Consider the following 21267-nt stretch of genomic DNA (forward strand, 5'->3'; position numbering starts at 1 on the left):
TATTTTTGATGTTCAATGGAATTAGTAGACATCTACAGTACTCAGGTAAAGTGAAGAACCTGAGAATTTGTCGGGCCGTTGTCTCTTTATGGTGTGTGATGTGTTGTGGCCCAATGTGGAGCACATTATTTGTCATCCCAAGTATAACTTGTGCACCAATGTTTATACTTGAAGTTAGGTTATATGTTATAACGGCAAATTGGTACACTCTGTTAGGAGGTACATTTGGAATAGGTGAACGTATACGCTCAAATTAGAGGTACACATGGTAACTGGTACACTCTAAATAAAGTATGGTAAGTGGAATTTATTTAAAGGAAAATTAATGAGATACCAAACAAAGAGGTTTGGGATTTCAAGGTCTAAGGGAAAGAGTTACCAAACAAAAAAACGTTTGGAGTGTTGGGTCAGAGAAAAATTACAAACATAAGGTTTGAGGTTTCAGGTCAAATGGAAAATGTTTATTGCATGCTGATTTGTAGATTGGATTACAAAAGAAAATGTACACATGCATAGATCCCTGCAGGTTGTATTTAGTTTAATTAGGTTTTTGAAGTTCAGCTAATATTTTAAGTTTGCAGTGCTACCAGGAGCACGATATATGTGTTTAAATGTTTCTTTGTGAGCGAGTCTGGTAGTGTTATGGTTTGGTTGTGGTTTGATTGACGCATGCATGAGTATACTGGTAAGGACGTACGTGGCGCGGGTGGGATGAATGACTTGCCTGTTGTTGAGAGGTTGCACTGTATATGTGTGCTTCGTTCCACCGTCCCCATATACATATGTCTGCACTGAGCGAATGAGGCAGCGTGCATGTGTCTGATGTTGGAATGGTTGGAAGTTGGTTTGCTTTTCATGGTTGTGATTCTGTGGGGTGTGTGTGTGGCAATAATTGGGAGCTGGTTGTAGCTGATTATGTTTTGCTTGTGAGAGTGGAAGGAGTGCGATCAGTGCATCCCTCCTGTAAACGTTGTCTGGTTATGGCAACACCCCTCTCCTGCATCTTAGTGTGTGGATTCCAGGAACAAAGTTCTGTTGGCTCTGCTCACTGTTTGAGTTTCATCCGGGTCCGTAGTGTGTCAACCCGCAGTCCCCCCCTCCTGTTCCCCACCTGTATGTTTGGAATGTTGCCCATTGGTTTGGTTTGGTTTGGTTTGTGCCAGAGTGTGGCAGACTCTGTGTCCGGATGTGGCGGGTCTGGATGGAAGGATGTTGTTGGTCGGAAGGTTTGTGTTGTGGGAAAGAGAGATGTTGCGGTTGAGACTGTTATGAAAGGGAGATGTTGTGATGGTTGTGCCAGGGTATGAAAGGGAGATGTTATAATGAATTTTGTCTTATGTCACTGGCCTGGAGTGCTTGATGTTAGAATGTTGATGCATGAATGCAGCTCAGGAGAATGTTGGGTGTATCTGTGAGTGAATGTTCTGTGAGTGTCAGTTGGGGGCCTGAGCTGGAGTGTGAAGGATGGCCGGTGGGTTTTCTCTGCTTTACAGTCATGTCTTGTCTCCTGTCTACTATAAATACCCTTAAGAGAAACTGGATGGTGTACATTTGTAATTATGTAAATAAAGCTACCTGGATCAAGCTCAATTACTCCACAGCAGGTCTGTGTCTCGAGTCTCAGCTTTACTACATCCAATATACTTTATTACACAAACCTATAGAAATCATCATGGTTCTGCCAGGTCGGATCGGATATGGGATTGCTTCGAAGAAAATAGTTAGTGCTTGTTACTTGTTGTTCTGTGGCTTGTGCGTACGCATATGGTGGGACTGGGCTTCCCTGGCTATGTCTTCGAAAGAGCCTCTGTCATAATAGGGGTCTCTAGGTATGGATAGGTTGTTTTATTTTGATTACCTCCAGTTTTGCACCTACAATGTATTTGCCCTACCTTCTGATGCAAATGGGTAATGTGAAAGCCAATATTGGAAATTGGAAATTATACCTGAGCGAGATTTATGATGCGTAATTATCACTACAACATTGAGCTGGGTTTTGTTTTCTTTCTTTTTCTCTTCTTTCTTCTCTTAAGTTCTTGTTATGGGGATGTCTTTCTTTGGGGTGGGTAAGGGTGGGGGGTTGGGCTATGCATGATACATGCTCCCTGTTATTATTGCTTTTTTCCAAATGCACTCATTTTGCATTCGAATTGCTCTGTCTGGCTTTTCTCATGTTTGGTTTGTTTGTATTAGAACAATGTAGTACCAATTTAATGACCAAATATTTACTCCATTTTGTTACAATACGAATTAAAAAAGGTAAAAATAAATAAATATTTAAAAACAAAATGTAGTTACACCTATCAAACAGTGTTGTTTGTTGGGTGTGTTTCCATCTTTAAAATAACACACTGGTACGTGCAGACTTCCATTCATGATGAAGAAAATAAAGCTACACACATTCTCCATTTGCATACTATGATTCTTTGGGGACTTTTGTCAATATTGTCAGGTTGGTGCATTATGTGAGTTGTGTAAGTCTACAAACAGTGTATTACTTTCTTTCATGAAAGTCAAAATTTTACAAAGAACAGCACTTTGCTATATGAAAAGAAATGAGAAACAAAGTGATCAAGTGACGAAATTACCAAGCGGGCTCAAAGAACTACTTCACCACTTAACCAAAGTGTGTGATCCGTGTAACTTATAGAACTTCATAGAACCTATGCTATCATAATTGTCACTTCCTAAATATTTCAATATTATCAGCCCTTAAGAGTTATTTAGTTCTCAGAACAATTCCTTGGAAAAAAACTCACTCATAGTTTAACTGACTGCAATGTTGCTGCTACATATGTAATGGTAATATGTTTACTGGATAAATATGGCAATGTCACTATCTTGGCCCTCTTCTAATCTCAGTCTTTGAACCAATATGTCCACTTCCGATATGTGCACTTTTCTGGTAACTTTTAATCCATATCCTCTATTTATGCTACTGTATGTGGGCCTTCTTTGTTTCTTCGAGACTGCCTCCGCCAACCATGAGAAGTTGTACATTCTGGAGGCTGCTAACATGGTGTTTGTGTGCCCTTTTCATACACCTACAGATCTCTTTCCTGAATCACAATTTCTTTCTCTCTCTCTCCAACTCCGAGAAGATAGCCTTTTTTGCTATGCTCCACTAATAAATGTTGCAGCACCAGAATCATATCACCAAATTCTGAAATAAACTAATCTTCCCTTAATAGCTATGCAGCTTCATGAAGCATCCACAGTTGTTAATTGCATTTGTCTTCCAAATTTGGAGGTTAATCCTATACATTGCATGCTGCATAGCGACATGATCATTAAACTCACATTCATACATCCCGACACTCAGGGTGCCCTCTAAGGAAATTGGCATGGCAGCCATAAAAACATCTTTGCAAACTGTTTATCATCATAGCTTATTTGAAAAATATGTCTACAACTTCATTGCAAAAATGCAAAATGTAAAATGTTTTTTCTTTATTAAATAAGAACAAATTACAGATTAAAAACTTTTAATAAATTACATACATTAGAAAAGTATCACATTTCATGAAGATTCAACAAACAATATGTGACATTCAAGGTGAGCAGATATCTTTGTCATACAGTTCTACATTTGGCAATACATTATAAACCTTCAGAGCAAATAGTTTGTTTCACTAAAAAGTATCCAAACATTACAACTAATCCTGTGTACCTGGTTTATTCAGAGATGAGCTGTAAAGGTCTCTAGGAGTTTTTAACAGATTATCTACCTTTTTTCTGCAGTTTTAATTATTTTTCACAACAAGAGTAACAATCTGCACACATATTACACAATTTTGTTTGTTCAGTGCATTTGAATCTTAATAATACAGTAGTAAAACCCTGAGAATGTTTAGCTCACATTAATTAGTATTCAGATGTTTGTAGACTTGCATTTATTATTTAGAAATTAAACCTAGAGATATTCCCCTTTTGCATACACATTTTTCACAGGACTTTCAGAAAGACATGTTTATGTTGGTATGTAGGGAACATTATGGAGATCCTAGGTCAGTGGGAATTTTTCCCAGGCAGGCATCTGGCTTCCCGTCTCCACTTGCATCATCCTTCATTTTTCAGAATGCCTTCCTAACTGGGAAAAGTTCAGATACTATGCAAAATATTTCACCCCCCTCCAACACCCAGACTCACAAGAAACACATTCCCATAGAAGCGGTTGATGAGAAAATCAAAGATTTCTAGATTTTACAGTATTGCCCTGACCTGATGAGGTTTGAACACAAGTTCACTTATAATCAAATGTTTTCAAGTCATGGTTAAAACCACTGAATTATAGCTTTGATTTTAATTGAATCTTTTTTTATATGACATTTATGACAATTTATGACAATTTGTAAAATCTAATCTTCATCACTTGTTATTGTTTCAATTATAAAATCATATATCTGAACTTTCATTTGGCTGAAAAATGAGTAAAGTGTTGCAAAATAACATTCACAATTGTTAATTTTCCAAGAAAATTGAGAATTCACTTTTTTAAAACACCTCCTGTATTAAATATAGGTTCACAAATACCATTTTAGGAAAAGGGGATTTTTGAGTTAATTTGAGAACTAAGAAAAAGGGACTTTAATCATCTCAAAATGACACCAGTATTCCCAATAATTCCCAAATGTTGTTCAGTACATGTAATTGACAAAAACGTGTTTAAAATATGTAAAAACTAAAATGGTACAACGTGGAATTAAGTAGCACCGTGCCCATTTTGCAACTAGAAGATAAGCCTGAGGAAGCAAGAGAACAATGGAGCCTAGGAGCAAAATGTACACATCAATGTAGCACCTAGGGGGGCATATAGTGGGGGGGTGGGTGTGAAAGTGCATGGGTGCCAGAGCATAGACTAACTGGGGGTATCGAGTGACTCTTGGAGTCAGTGGTAGTGTGGAGGGAAGGGATTAGAGGATGTCCTGTGAGTGCCGGGGCAACTATATAAAAGTGACATGCTGCTGGTGCCGCAAGCATGCTCATTTTACAGAACTGCGGCACCTGCCCTATCACAGCACTAATGGCAAGCACGTCCCAGCAGTTTCATTAGGTTTGGGTCTATTTGACCTGAAACATTTGTTGACCTAATCACATTTGATCACATTTATTTGAACTTTTTTCATTCTAAAATGTGGGGGGGACCCCCTCAACCTAATCTATGCCCTTACCCACCCCAATATATATATATTTAATTACATTTGACTCAAAAAGGGTAAATAAAATGTGATCAAATGTTTTAGGTCAAATGTTTCTAGGTCAGTTATGTTAATACCGTTTCATTGCCTAGAGTCCATGGCACTGCAAAGCCGACAGGCTGTTGCTCCTATAATGTCTGCGAGTCGCTTCTTGGCCAAAGGCGTAAGGAGTGCGTCGGTGGCACACACTCACGTGAGATTCAGAGGTGTGTCAGGAATCCAGTTATTTGTGGTTTCGGTTCGGTTTCGGCGACAACTGATCGGAGGAAACCACGAGGGAGGTAAGGGAAGGTGGCAGGCTGGCAGTTGTTCATTATATTTTCCTGCTGCAGCTACACGCACAAGGGAGTTGGGTGAGGGTGGCATATCTCGAGGTGTAGTTTTGCTTTTTTATAGGAGGCCAATACACACTATAGGGGATGGTGTGACGAAGAAGGTCAGGTATTTCATTGGGTTTTGGGGTAGGTAGTGAAGCGCTCATACATGTAGTGTATGCTTCTATTAGACCCCCACCACCACCAATCCACTGCAATGTTGTGCCATGTTAACTTACCAAGCAAAGCAATTGACAAACACTTGCTCAAGGGTATCTCAAGCGTGCTCCAGCCATCTCTATATTGGCTCAAGCTTTGGTGTGACTCAGGTATAAGGTTGCAGGTGCCTGTCTGAGATGCTTACGGACATCTGCACCTTTGGACCATTGGACATGTTTGAGAATCAGCCCCATGGTTTCTGGAAATGGGGGGGGGGCGTTCAAAGGCCGTCTTTTAACTTGATGACTATATTCCATTGGGAAGGAGAGGCTTATCGGGTCCCTAGCGTCTAGCACAATTTAGGGTACTCTCTGGGAGAGACCATGTGGGGTGGGGTCATTTGAGTTCTTCATCTGAGGCAAGAGTGTGCTGTTTTTATGGTATGTTTTGGTTTCCATGTGCATTTTTTCAATGCTTCTGTTCCTTCATCCGCCCTGCACAGCCCTATTATATTGCACATGGTTGAGCTATGCATCTGTGAAACTAGGCTGCATGTTCAAGCTTGGTCAGCCTTGAAAAGACAGGCATTGCAGGTGATGGATTTCTATGCTACTATTGTCCAAGCTTGACATGAAACAGATTTACACTAAAAGGAAATGTAGAAGATGTGCACCCAGCTCCTTACACCTCAACCCTTCACTAACCTCATGAACCTGCTCGGCCTTTATAGCACTCCCTTTGCAGATCTGTTCCCCCTCCATCCCATCTTGAGAGAGGCCTAAAAAGGGAGTAGAGGAGGGTAGGGGCGGACATGGCTTAAAAGGACAAATGCATGCCCATTCATGTATTGCTACAGGAGAAAGGGAAGGGAAGCTTTGGAGGAGTCAAGCTTTTTCCACTCCAAAAAGAAAAGTCTATTATTCAAATGTAGGAACATTTTTTTTAATTCTCTGAACTGCAAAATAGCACGTCAGATTCGAATACACTAGTCTATGAGAAAAAAACATGAAAATCACAAAAAAGTTGTTTGCATGATTATTAGTTGGGAAGCGTTGAAGGTGTGATTGGGAAGTGATGGAGATTAACACATTTGTGTTCACCAAGCAATATTACCCATTGATCTAGACAATTGCATTTTTATGCCAGCGCAATCAACAACTAGAGGGAGGGATTACCAAAGGACAAAAGTGGACCACCGAAGAACAAAAACACATTCTGTACCACAGACACTTCAGAAACACTTATCAAAACCGCAGTCTATTTTCTCTTCCAGGCAGTGCTCGAAGTGAGCGATAACTTACAGGAACTGCATTCATCTTTCTTTTTTTTTTTTACAGCTGATAGCTTTTTACAGTCATAATAACAGGTCCCGAACCATACCTTTTGCAGGTAAAACATATCGCTACATTTGGCTAATCACTCGAGCTTCTGAGGTAGCATGTTTTGATCACATTTTGCACCTATTGCCTTACCCTTACAGGGCTTGGCAGCAGCTATATGCGGGAAGCAAGCACCTTGTTTCCCTGATCTACGTATCTCTATGTATCCTTTTGATGATAATGTTCACCCTCTCCACACTTTCCACTTTTTGCTGACGCAAATGTGAATAACTTTATTGTTCACATAAGCACCACTACTGCTGGATCCCATCGGGGCCATTGCCAGCATCTCCATCAGCATCTTGTAAGGCCTGTATAGAGGCAAAGGGGCACATTTCACAGAAATATATTGCTACATCCAAACGTGTGGACTTTCTCTCCCTGTGAATTTGATTTTTTTGAAAAAATAGAAGTTCTTTACAACTTGAACTATTATCAATTAAATGAATATGGAAGTTTTGTGCAACGATATATCTGGTTGGCATCTAAACGTTCACCTCCCCACACATTAACAGAATATTTAGAATTTTCAACAGGAAAACCCCTCAAAGCAATTATATCCTACATGAAATCTCTCTTGACTGAAGAGATCAAAATGAGAAAAAAACCAAGAGGACCCCCATCTTTTTCCAGCCACTGGGCAGTCCGCACACCCTCCCTGGCCACGCCTTAAAACATGTAGCTCCATGCATTCACTACTTTCTTGTTACACTTTTACCTCTGATTCCAGGACCCCCCTTTTCAAATCTGAAAAGTGACAAAACTGAAATACTATCTTCCCAATGCCCCATAAATAAACACAGAAAAGAACAACATGAAACAATACGATCCTTAACTACAGAAAATATTTCTATTTTAGCCAAATAAGAATATTAGTGCAAAGTGTAGTCCTTTTGTTCTGAGAAAAGGACCCATTGAACGGTGCAGTGGGTACGATCATGCAGGGACGCAGCCATATGAAGACCTTGCCCGGATCGCCTTTTCTTGCCTGTACACGTTCAATGCATGTTTACTGCGTGCTGGGATTCTCATACATATGTGTGAACTCTGCCTGGTGTGCCCGTTGCAAGTTGTTTCTCTCCCCTGATCTCTGAAAAGGAAAAAGAAATACAAAGTTCAGTTTCCCAAAAAGTTCTAAACAGTGCGTCTTGATTTTTCAAACTGTTAATCACACTGTCATTCTACAGAAGTGGAATAGCCCCGAAAACCAGCCAACCCATAGCCACATCTAGAGGGTGGGCTATCCATATTTATTATATTTAATGAACATCATGGATATCATTCTTTAAAGAAATGACACGAAAGGAGGTACTACAAATGACAGAGGCCATCCTGGTTAGGGTGCCTTTACAATAGAGGGTGGATATAGTCATGAAAGTAGACCAGTTGATGAAGGAGTAGTACAATGAGACATATATCGGGGACTGAGCTTATAGGATAGAGATACATACGATTCACAATAAGGGTCTAGTGCCATGCCATGTGATTAATGTACACATTTACAATAGGAACTGTGATGAGGTCCCATGCATGGTTCTGGGGGCCAAAGGGTGGAGATTCAGGGGATGGAGGCCTCCCTAAGGATGTAGACTACTGGCCTGGGGTAGCTATGGGGAGTATCCAGTGGTGGATGGCAGGGGCAGTCACAGAATCACCCTGAGCACACCCCTCCCCAACTGAGAGAGCCCAAAGCGCTCGCTGGGCAGATCCAGAATGGGAAAATATACCTTTCTTTTCTAGAGCATGTATTTCCCTTCAATGGTGTTTAGACACAGTTGCATCTTCAGACTATGCATCTTTAAAGAAGCACTGTTCCCCGTTAAGAAATACTTAAGGTGGTGATACAGTGTTTCAATGTCACCACATGCAGAGTAGGCAAACAGGAACAAAGTGTTTTATAGGACTCACCCATACAAGCATTATATTCAGACACTACAGCTCAGGTTAGAAATGACCAATATGGCCTGATGGGTGAGCCCATAAAGACTAACCACGGATTAAAACAAAGGGGTACAATGGTCCCTACATTGTTTAATCTGTATGTGTCAGATTTGAAGGGTATATTGAATGGTTGTCAGAATTTTAACCGAAAGATAGGAAATGTCTCGGGGGATAGCTCGGGGGCAACGTGCTCACCTTGGAAGCAAAACGACACGGAGCACCATAGGTTCGATCCCCGGGTCCGCGCTTAGAAACCTCTGGGTATTAAGCATGTTATAAATACCCTATCACAACCTATCATGTCATATCATAAATAGTACGGTGGGGTGGCTCACCTACACTGACGATACTGTTATATTTGATCGAACGCCCATGAGGCGGCAGCGTAGTTTGGTGGCTCTGTATCAACATTCTAAATTGAATGATTTGATAATCAATTTGAAAAAACCCAAATTAATGGTGGAGAATGGAAGCACAGAGAAAGAAATCAAAGAAATGTGTTTGGAAAATTAACTACACCCGCATTGACATAGATGAAAAATATAAATATCTGGGAATGGACTTTTATAAAAATCGCGATTTTAAACTAACGACACAAAGTATTGTTGGCAAAGCCACAAAAAAATTCAATGCTGTTAGGTCATTTGTATCTCAAAGTGCTGGATCCTCCATGGAGGGCCTAATTAAACTTTATACTGCTTGTATTGTCCCCATTGCACTATATGGGTCAAAAATCCTGACAAACAAAGAAACAATATGGTAAAGAAAATGTCAGGGTAAATAATGGCCGAAAATGTTGGAGCTTTTCCGCAGTACACACATAGAGGCCTTAAGCTGTGAATTAGGATTTATGACTATGGATTCTAGAAGTAAAAGTTGCAGGAGTATCTTCTTTATGTTAATTGAGGAATTGAGTGAAAAGTCAGATAATATATATAGTTGTTATAAAGATATGCTAAGCCTGGCTATTCCGACAGGTGTAATGCAAAAATGCTTAATGGATATTAGAACATTTCATGAAGAAATAGGCTTTACGGCAGAATCACCAGGAAATAGGGGTCTGGCAATCCAACATATTTTTAAAAAAGGCAGGAGAATTTGATCGCATGAACAACAGAGAGTATCTATCAAAGAAAACGACATATTGTAAATATATAATGCAAGGTTTTACAAAGGGGATTCCATTTGATTACATTTAAAACCACTGTATGTCTAAACCAATTGGACAAAAAAGAGTCAGTGCAAAAAGGTTGTCAAAAAGTGCACTTTTTGGACAAAAATGTTTTATCCAATTGGTTTAGACATACAGTGGTTATATGTATTATATATAGCAGTGCTTGTATTAGATAGTCTTTTAACTTTTTTCTACAACTTTTTTGATATATGTATTTATATGCATTTTAGAAAATGTTATTGTGTGGACTAATAACATGTTTTTTACTGTGACTTTTGTACAAATTGAATAAAATATGTGAATTTGATTTTTGACCTGTCCATGTCTCTTATCACCCATTTACCCACTTGAGTCATTTAATTATTTGAACTATTGTATTATCGTGTGACCTCCAACCCCTTTCTTTTGTTAATCACATAGTTCCCCTGGTCCACGGTGTAGGGGATACCCATCCTTTTTGCTAGACCTAAAGATTACAGGCCTATTCTGGCTATGTCGACGAAACTAGTAGTATACCATTGAGTTATGTGTATTGGAGAGATGATTCTTCATGACTAGTTGGCATTAGGACTATGGTTCTTACTTTTGTTGAGGTGGGTGTGATAGTTATGAAATTGCGTTTCCCCTCTAGCCATACATTGTATTATGAATATTCCACATTATTGACACTCATTAGCACTTTAAGCATGATTGCACTTTGTACAACATTTAAATATTGAAGAAATGTGATTGTCTCTACTAGTATTCTTGTAATATAAAATGTTAAGATTGAATCAATTTGTATGTACATCGTTATTTGTTTGAAAATGTGTTGATGAACAAAATTTCAATATGACCATGGTTATGTGAAGGAGAGTATATGATTGAAGTCCGAGAGATTTTGTCCCGTATATGGGAAAATTAGACTTTGACTGTCCATTATTAACTTATATGCATTGCCCACATTGTTTCTATTACAAAGACAATGGGCCTCATTATGAGTGTGGCGGTCCGGAATCACTGGTGCTGGTAAGCTTACCGGCACCCTTGTTACTGGACAGTCACACTCCGTGTCTGCCTGACGGGTCCACTGCGTCTGAAAGGTTTGACCCTGACTGACGCAGCGGCCCCGGTAGGCAGACACATCATGGAAGCAGAGGCACCGTTAATAACGGTGCTTCTGTGAAGCCATGGGACTCCACGGGAATGGGGACTAAAATTTTCCGGGACCTAGCTTCCCGGTCCGCCGGGACTTGTAATATCCCGGTGGCACCGGTAAGCTAGGTGCTGGAAACGGTGTTATGAGGTCAGCTGCAACCCGTTGGTCGTGCCGGCGATTACTGCTGACCTTGTAATGAGGCCCAATGCATTTTCCTATACGAAGACACAATAAGCCTCGATGGGCTATTCTCCCTTCCAACTGGTCTACGGGAGGCCATCCCATGACTGCCTGCACATACTGAAGGAAGGAAGTGAAGAAGATCTGGGTACAGAGATGGACAACAGGAGTTTGTTCAAGCTACTCAAGACTGGCTAAGAATGATCATATGTCGTGTCCAGCAGCAACTGTAGGATTTCCAATAGAAACAGATGAGGTTATATGAGCCAGGAACTCAACTGAGGAAGTTGTAGTTAGGTGATCAGGTCCTAACCTTGCTGCCAAGATCAGAAAGTAAGTTATAAAATCGCACAGCTGTTCTGTGACCACAACTATCGGGTTCAACAAGACCATCACCTGAGGACCAACCAAGTCTATCATATCAATTGGCTAAAGGCATCATAACAACGAGACAAAACTTCCTGATGGCAACCTTGATTCCTTCTTTTAACACAGTTATTAACACAATTTTTCTTAGAATACATTTATATTAGCATTTTGTAAAAACCAAAGTACTAACATTAAGTGGGGATCACACTGTCATTGGACATCACAATCTTTTAGCATTAGTTGTCAATGAAAGGAGCAGACCTGGTTGATAATGGCCCACTGACCAGGGGTGATAAGACCAAGCTAAGCATGAGCCTTCACTCATTAGGCCCTTATTGCCAACTCAGCTTCATGTTGCGCCCTTTAATTTTACTAGTGACACAGGGTAACCATCTGCAAAGCTAAGGTACTATTTTTTGTGAGGAAACAGAAGCATCAGAGATGGTGTGAGCCGTATTTATTCACAAAAAATACAAGTACAACTGAGATAGCTAATATGGTAATGGCTGCCCGGGTTCCGTGCAGATCCCCTCTCCATTTCCATGGTGGTCACGGGCTGTGTCATAAAGAGGGAAGCTTAATTGGAGGTGGCCAGTAAGGCAAAGGCAGCATTCGGGAAGGGATTGACATTTCATGGAGGGAGAACAAGGTGGAGTTTGATGCAGGGGGAGACATGTGTGGTTCTAAGGCCAGCACAGACATTGAGGGTGTAGGCTTAAGCAGACACCAGATTTCTATGAGCACGGGCATATACCTGCAGGTAAAGCAAATATTTGGAGCAAACCTGATTGGCTGCTCACACAACCCAGGTGCAATACCTCACAAGATTGCAAAATTTCTATTATGGGATGCATGGGAAGTAACTCCTGCAATAAAAAACATAAGGTTCCCATTCTTTATCAAAACAAAAGTTCCACCGGTCCCACAAAACTACCTTAGTAAAGGTCCACAAATCAAGTATACCTTTGAGGTTGCAACATCAGGCCAAACAGGATAGGCCAGACTAGGAGAGGTAAATTCAGTGCTTCATTTTTGGGGGTGTTTTTCAGGGCTCAGCCCTGGCACTTATTTTTGAGCCCTGGCACTTATTTTCTCCATCTCGCTTTAATTATTAAGTGGTGATAGTCAGTGCATGCATCAACCACAAAGAGCAGGTGTAAGCTGTAGTGTAACCAAAAATATGTCAACACTGTGGGGGGTCAGCTATGGGTAGTGGCAGCAGTGTGGCGCATCCGCAGTGTCACAGGAGTGCTAGAGAATGTGTGGGCCTTGGCACTTATTTTATTTACAAATTAAGTACTGTGTAAACTCCTCCAGCCCCACTCAGACTAGGCAAAGTCTTGCCACCTTTTCAGTAAACACTTGCACTCCCCATTTGATCAGAGGCCATTTCTGTATAATCATCCACTAATTTCCCCTACTACTAGTCGTGTAGAAACTACAACAAGACCCTGAAATTATCTGAATTCCAAAACAACAATGGATCATTCAATCTCACCACCGTGAACTTTGTAGGAAAAAATACTTGTGTTCCACAAAAGCCTTTTAAAATGGCCTCACAGCTCTCAACCTCTGCTTGGTATCCTCACCAACAAGGGGCTAGATACAACCAATCTTCTCCTCATGAAAGAGTATCCCCTTATCAGATATCATCCTCTCAAATATCTCATCCATTTCTGCCATGGATCCCAGTTAGGCCATGTTTGCTGAGCTTGAGGGTGAAATCCATAGGAAGACCAGTTTCCCTCTCCCCTTCCACATATTCTCCCCACCACTCAGAAGCTGCTTCCATCTAGTCTAGTGATCTTTCTGTGCACTGGGATCCAGCTTCTCTCACAGCAAAGTGGTACAGAAGCAATTCCAGTCCACACCATCAACATCTTTCAGGAATCTGCAACACACTGCATGGATGTGACTGTATGCAGATTCTCCATTCTTTAAGAAAGCCACCCAAGCTCTCTTGTTCTCAGTAAAGAGTGAGATGGTGAGTGTCAGGAACTCTTTCACTTGCTTCTCACATTGATGTATCTGTAACCTCATTGTGATTTTCTCCTCTGCCCAGTTCCCTTTTTCCGGCTTTTTAATAGTCTTCTTTCTGCATTTGTAACTGTCAACCTCTCTATTCACAGGCTCTCACCAGTGACTGACAGTCCATGATGGTTCCTTCAACCCACATTAATGGATAATTGAAGCATTCTTGACCAGATTCTTATATTGCATGTGCTTTCACTCATTTGTTTGGTGCTCAACTGAGGGTAATCAGATTGCTCTCTGTCTTTAAAGAAGTCCTCTTACTTCTGGACCCACTGTTCCACTTCCTGACAGCAGATTGAGCTTCCTCTGTTTGGAACAAGACCCCTTCTGGACCAATTATAGCCACTAATGTTTCGATGAGCCCCTGCATCTTGCATCTACCTGACACACTAATTAATACCTCCTTTATTGAGGCCAGGGCCCATGGCACTGCCCACTGTGATGTTTCCAGCTAGGAATGTTGCTGCGCCTTCACCCATCATGCGCCTGCCTCATGTCCCACAGTGAGTACACCGATGTGCGGGTCTGCTGGCAGTTCTGCACTGCAGGGATTGGTTCCTCTGATGACCTTGATGTTTCAGGATCTCAGTGCACAGGATCCATATTGTCAGGAGGCATATAGCCAGATCAGCAGGAAACAAGGTGTCCTGTGAGCCTCTGTTTGTGTTTCACAGCAACCAGATATGAAGAGGGCTGGGAGAAAACTATGCTGCATATCAGTTCAATCCACACCATCCTCCAAGATCCATAGCACCAGACCAATTCCCTAGGAAGGTTTCCATCACAATAGATCACAACCAGGGGACACGCGATGGGGGAAGTTTCTGGAACTAAGCCCTTTCATGCTGCTGCCATGAAGCAGGTAAACAGAGTGGCTGTCTGCCTCTGTGGCCGATCCATGCCTCCTTATAGCAGTTTTGTACCAGCCTTCTTGTGATTCAAAATCATTTGTTAAAAAATGTATGGAAAGAGTTGTGGACATTTGCCTTCAAATAAAGATATTAGGTGCAAAGCTCATTACATATTCATTGGAATATTCAATATAGTGATTTCCCCCTCTTAAAAACAGACTCATTTGGACCTTTTTTCATAAATCCGAAGATCAACACAGACCTACATTTTTAAGGTGTTGAAACCCACCACTGAATCTTTGACTCTGGCATTTCAGGCTATATTTGAGTTTTATTTTTCTTAGATTGGAGCCATTACTGATAATACTGCTCCTCTTGTGCCAACTTCCATTTTTATAGCTCCCTGGAAATTATGTATTACAAACTTAAACATATATGAAAGGGTGTTTTCATGGTAGCCCCTGTGGTGTAAAAATAACACTAATAAAACATCTGACTATAGTGAAACACGCCTACGCCTACAACCTGAGTGTTTCAACCAATAGACCAAAAGCTTTTGTTTACTAGTAACAATAAATCACTATTCTAATTAAGCTTCTGGCATTCACACCGGATCAATGCACTGAGATTGCTGACTATTTTTCACAAACGTTCGCCCTAATTCATGACACTAATAGTCCTTTTTCAAATCTATCCATCTCCCCCCAGTTCAAATCTGATCAGCAATGCTCTGAATTTGACCCTTTTTCCAATTATGATTGTCGCAGTAATGCTGGTGAAGTTCTCCCTGGTTCTGTGATGAAATCTTACCTTTCTCTTTTTTTGATCATTGTTTATCTTTCATGATTGCCTTTTTAAGACAGGGTGTTTTGCCTATTACTCAAAAGTTTGTAAACATGGTACCTTCATTACAAATCCTTTGTGCCTACTGTCGTAAGACAAAGTCAAATTATTTTCTAGGTGAGACAAAATTGTGCCGTGGACCTTCAATTGAATGTTCTGGCTAGAACCTCCTCAGTACCTACCAGTCCATATTTCGATCGAAGGCAGCATAGAGTACAGGAACCCCCAGACCCTTGATGACATTATCTGATGATGCGACTGTATGTTAGTTTTATCAGATCATTTAAAAGTCATTCAAAGGGTTGTCACATGATTTGGCCCTATTTATTTTAATAGTTTTTTTTATAACAAGCCTAATACCATAACTGAGTTCGGTTTCTAAATGCAGATCCGGGATTCAAACCTCTGTTGCTCTGCTTCCAAGACCAGCACGTTGCCCAGTGCTATACTCCGTTCACAGGAAGCCTAGCGTTTTGGTCGAGATCCTAAGATATTACATGAGCAACGGCCTCTGTCTGCTGGGCTGCTTCTAGTTTTTCTCTGTCCAATCATACTCAGATGGTCAGGATGGGGTTGTCTATTTGGGTCACATTGTGTTACTGTGTGTCCCAATTGTCGACCTGCTCTCTCTTTTTTAATCTACATATAAACAGTTGAAGGTCCTAATTTGTGAAGTTTTGATCTCCTGGCATCAGACAATTGACTACACTCACCTACACTTCCAGCATTCTGGAGCATTGTAGATGTTGCAAGGATCGGTAGGGAAGCAAAGGAAGGAAACTTCAGAGCTGGGAAAAGTAGAGTTGATTGAGCAATTTGCAAGATGTCCTTTGAAGAGCAGGGTGTTGAGGTCCTTCCTGAAGTGAAGGTTAACAGGTGCCAGTGTCATCCGTGTTGGTAACTCGTATTCTTCTTTCTCTCCTCATTGCCTTGCAACATTATATGGTGCAAACTGCTGTCAAACTGTCCCCTACTGCCTACCACCAAATCCTGTGTCCTGCCATGTCACCTCCTGACATATCATTTCCTTTTGTATGACCCAGTCTACATTATCATCATTGTGTTTCTAATCCACATATCCAGATGTCCATTGTCCCCATTCTCAGGGTTATCCTCATAACCATCCGACTTGAGTGTGGGTGTATTGTGCCTGATGGCAAGGTTGTGCTGTGCATACAAAACACTGCAATTACCTATCAAACTTTGCTAGCATCAAGATCAGATGTTCATTGTCAGTATCAAACATTTTGGAGCACCAAAAATGCCCACTCATAGTGTTCCATGTGCTGAGGTGTGCTCCATTGCACCAACTATTTCTTGGCATCATAGGCCAACAAAGAGGTGTCATCATCCATTTTCTTAGTGTGTATGAAGAGTTCCCTGCAAGGAGTGGGGATGGTCCTGACTGTGTGTTAGCCTAGGTAGACAGGCAATGTTTAGAGTGGCATTTTGGGAAGTCGGCCATGTGGTTCTTTTGACTTGACTAAGGCTGATTTGTGAAAGTGTCCATAGGGGGGCAGGGTTTAGCATAAAAGGGCTTTACGATGCACCCTGTGCAGGAGTTCTGTTGAGATCATGGGAGCCCCTTGAATTGTCATTTATGAGCTAAAGGCATGCTCAAATGTCATTTTCTTGTGATTGGTGGGTGATGGAAATGTATTTCTCTGGTCATGTGTAATTGTCCTCAGACTATGTTGTGCAGGTTATGTCCCATCACTTGCTTCCATTCGCCAAGATGTGTGCACGAACGCTTATAAGCAATAGCTCAATTATGATAACTCAAATAATGACATGCATTTCTGTACATGTGTAGCGTTGCAACATAGCAGCTAGGTCTGGTATGACGATAGTCCCTCCATGATGCTTGGCAGACTGATTTTCCACAGGGCCAACTACAGGCAAATGTGCACACACATGGGTGAGAAGCTGGTCTATGCCACAAACCATTTTCCCACTGATGGCGTCATGCGTGTGCCTGTTAGTGAAGACATGCTCTCTGTTCCTGTGTGCTGCAGGGGGCATCTGTGTGGAGCCCAAGACACTGACCGCATGAGAAAACCCACCAATATCTGGGTTCATTTCCATTCAGTACAGTTGGTTCAGTGGCGAATCTGTTGTGGTGATACACACATGGTATGTAGGACCTGTACGAGAATTCAGGATAGGCATGTCTGCGTGATGCCAATTTGCAAGTGTCACAACGCCATGTAACGAGTGTACTCACATTGTAGTGGCTGACTGGAAGCAACTAGAACGGTGGGGGCAGTTATATTGTTGTTGTCATCTTCTTTTCGATTCTATGACTCACAAGATGTCAGCCGTGGGTCACTGTATGGCAGTGATATGCAGCAGAGTACCTGCTGCTCAATCAGATCTAGAGGGGACAACCTGGGCCTGTAAACACTAGACTTGTATTCTCTTGCTCCTGTGCTGGTGCAGCTGCTGAGCAGGGTAATATTTTGCCTGCTCATGGGGGCTTTACGCCAGGTTTATGGCTGCTTGATAGACAAACTGTTAGGCAGGCTGCTGGGCTATAGTGCTGATTTTACAGATTGTAGCTATCATGCTTTTATGTTAATCCGACCCCCTGATTGATGCATGTGTTTGGATGCTGGATATCTACTATGGGGTTCCAACTTGTTTTCATCATTATGGTTCTGCTTTGTGACTATTCTTCTCTTCTCTGATTTGCACCTGATCTGAGTAGTTACTAATCTTGTGAGGTTCCAAATATTCAGCAGGTTTTTTCACATACATCATTATTCCATCGAGTAGTTATTTCACGTAGATTCTCTGTGTGTGACTTCCAAATGTAACAGGCAGTGAAATTGATCAGAAAGTCCACGCAGTTCTGCTGCGTGTAGTCGGTCATCTGTTAGACGCTGAGAGTTTGGGTGGAATGTGCATTCATTATTCCTGTGTGGTCCAGCATAGTTTAAGCAGCTTGGTTACCGAAACAACAGCACTTACGGACTATCTTTTTGTTCTTGAAATCTACAAAGCAGCCAGACTGAGAGATGTACATGTCCACTTTCAAGATGGTTGCTTGGAAAATAGACCCTACCTCAAGCTTGGAAATTAGTCACCAAACATTTCTTCACGGCTACTCAATCTTTTGTGTCCCATTTCTCTTCACTTCAGTATTGCATCATAATCTAGTCCAGCGGTCTGCTACCTGCGGCTTTTCATATGTTTTGGTGTACCACTCCCTTGATCCCTCACCATTGATTTTGATGGCTCGGTCTGTTGTGAGCTGTTGTCCGAATCATCTCGAGACCCAAAGGTTGCAGTCTCCTGGTATAGTGTATGAGGGAGAAGGCTAAAGACCCAGGGGCCTACAAGTGAGGCTGCATTCTCTCAGCCTTCTCTTTCAAGAATGAGGAGGCTGATCTCCTTTTTCCTGCTCAAGTGGAAATTAAAGATGGCCACCATGGATGTGACACTCTGTGAAGTCTTTAATCTTAGTGGGTATTTAGCATGTTGTTTGTTCATTGACAGCACAATCAGTTAACATAAAAATCTATTCTAGGGTCCTGCTTCTATCATTGATGTTGACTTTAGAGCTTAGCAACACTTTACAACATGTTTTGTAGATATTTAACTTTTGCTTAGTGGTACAAATTTGTATTGGGGTGAAAAACAAAAAAAGTATCATATCGTTGGCCACAAAAAATAAGGTAAGTGCTGGAAAACATTTGTATTTTTATGCAAAACATAATTCCTATGAAACCTTTATTTCTAGCTCCAGATTATCAGTGGCTGAAGTGTCTGTGAGAGAAAAAATGAGTGTAACATTCGCAGTTCACAGGGCAGGCAGCATCAACAAAAGGTATGTTCTGGTTAATTAATTATTTTGCACGACAAGGTTTAAAGAAACACCTTTCATAGCTAGGCCTTCTTACCGAACCATTTCTCTGTCCTGCTGTCCCACGAAAAGCCACAAAATGGATTAGGGTGTAAACTCTGAACAAAGAAAAACATGGTTTTACAATCATCATTAATCACAAGCTTTCTGATTTAATTATTTTTTAGGTTATTTCATTGTAAGAATTTCTAAAAGCAAAGACTCTTCTATATTACAATTTCCATTATAAATATACAATTAAAATTGAAATAACTGCTGTAAACAAATGAAAAAGTCACATCAACGTTGTTTTGTAGGATACATGAGTTGCCACATTTGAGACCAGACATTTTTTGATAATGTGGCTAAAACATTGTTCCCATCAGATATTGCCTAAAGTCAAGTTTCTCTTTATTTTTTATTTTTCCTTTTTAGAAATAATGAAAGAGGCAACCCCCATGAACCATTTACCTTGTGTGCTCATTTTGCATTTTGTAGAGTACCTTATATTCTGCTCTTCTTTTCTTTTTCATTCTGTGGCAAAAGGCTCCTACCGAGTTCCTATTAGAGTACTTCTTCTATGTCTATTTTGAAGGTTACTCATTCGAATTACCTCATAAACTTATATTAATTCATTGTCTGTAGACAAGGATTTCTCTAATTCTAATGCTATCACATAAGTCGGTGATTTTTGTGCATGCCTGATGACTTCTAGAAGCTTCTTGTCACATGTCTTTTACAGTTATGCCTGAGGACTAGGACAGCTTACTAACAGAAGCGATATGGGCACCTCCACTGCATATACAATGCACCCACTTCCAATGTTTCAAACGTTGCTAGTTTACCATAAGGGAGGGAGATAGGCAGTTTGTTAGAGCAGATGGAACGTCAATCAAATTAATATATTAATAAAAGAGGGACGGGGGCTCCTAGTGAGGAGCATACCAATGCACTAATGTAAATATAGTTATTTAATGCTAGCTATTAGCAAATAAATATTGCTTCGTAGTGGAATCCTAATTGTGGGGTAAAGGTCTTCTAGTGTGATTAAAAATCTATGTTTTAATGAAGTTCAAGTGTGTATCAAAGAATAAGTTCCATACATATATAAGAATGTTCCATACATATGTAGAATTAATCTTAACGTTCACGGCAACTCTCAAGACCATTGTTCTTCGCCTGGTAAACCATTACAGAAAGGGGAAAGCCTGCCAGCTGGGCCTAGGGACCCAAGCTGAGCCCTGCTGATGACGCCAAATGAGACTGAAACATGCCTGGGGTTGCCGGTGGTCTCATGTGGAAGGGACATGACCTAGCAGTTCAGGCTGGGCTGTCCCGTTTGGGGTGGGACCAAGCCTGATTTGCATATGGTTTTCCCCATTCTGTCATGGCTTGGCAGGAGAAGAATTACGGTCTGGTTGTCCAGAGCGATGCGCCATCTCCTCTTTTGTTTTACCCTACCACGGACTTGCACAGAGCTGTTTGAACTCTCTCTGCACTATGCATTTCCTGCCCTCACTGTGTTGACGGGGATGTATACAGCTTTTGCTCCTACTTTGGCCTGTACAGCAGAATACAACTTGTTTTTATTTTTCAACAAGCATGGCTTGTGAGTCCTTCGTTGACCCCCTTCTCTCTGACACGTTTAAAATGCAATTACATTGAATATTGGACAATATGCCGGCGCTCTCTTGCTTCTAAGTGCTGTAAATATAGGGGCCATTATTACAGGTTGTTACAAAACTTGACAAGAAAGTTGACATATAAAAGCCTTTCGGCTCTTATATTTTCTTATATAATCGAAATATGGATAACATGACTTAGGGCCTGTGCTGTACTCAAG

At 41.0% G+C, this 21267-nt stretch overlaps 1 protein-coding gene across 1 annotated transcript in view; it reads right to left on the bottom strand.

Moving 5' to 3' along the window:
- Window positions 1-3428: 3428 nt before the first annotated feature.
- The window catches only part of LOC138467576 (chitin synthase chs-2-like), a 282914-nt gene continuing 265075 nt past the window's right edge, over window positions 3429-21267 (bottom strand). Inside the window, exons 18-19 of the mRNA XM_069607709.1 lie at window positions 19483-19543; window positions 3429-8140 (exon numbers count right to left, since the gene is read on the bottom strand). Of these exons, the coding sequence (XP_069463810.1) occupies window positions 8060-8140; window positions 19483-19543 (142 nt within the window). The 3' untranslated portion in view covers window positions 3429-8059. The remainder of the gene's footprint in view (window positions 8141-19482; window positions 19544-21267) is intronic.

The sequence above is a fragment of the Ambystoma mexicanum genome, chromosome 4q (genome assembly GCF_040938575.1).
Source record: "Ambystoma mexicanum isolate Mex_15411 chromosome 4q, UKY_AmexF1_1, whole genome shotgun sequence".
Classification (NCBI taxonomy): domain Eukaryota; kingdom Metazoa; phylum Chordata; class Amphibia; order Caudata; family Ambystomatidae; genus Ambystoma; species Ambystoma mexicanum.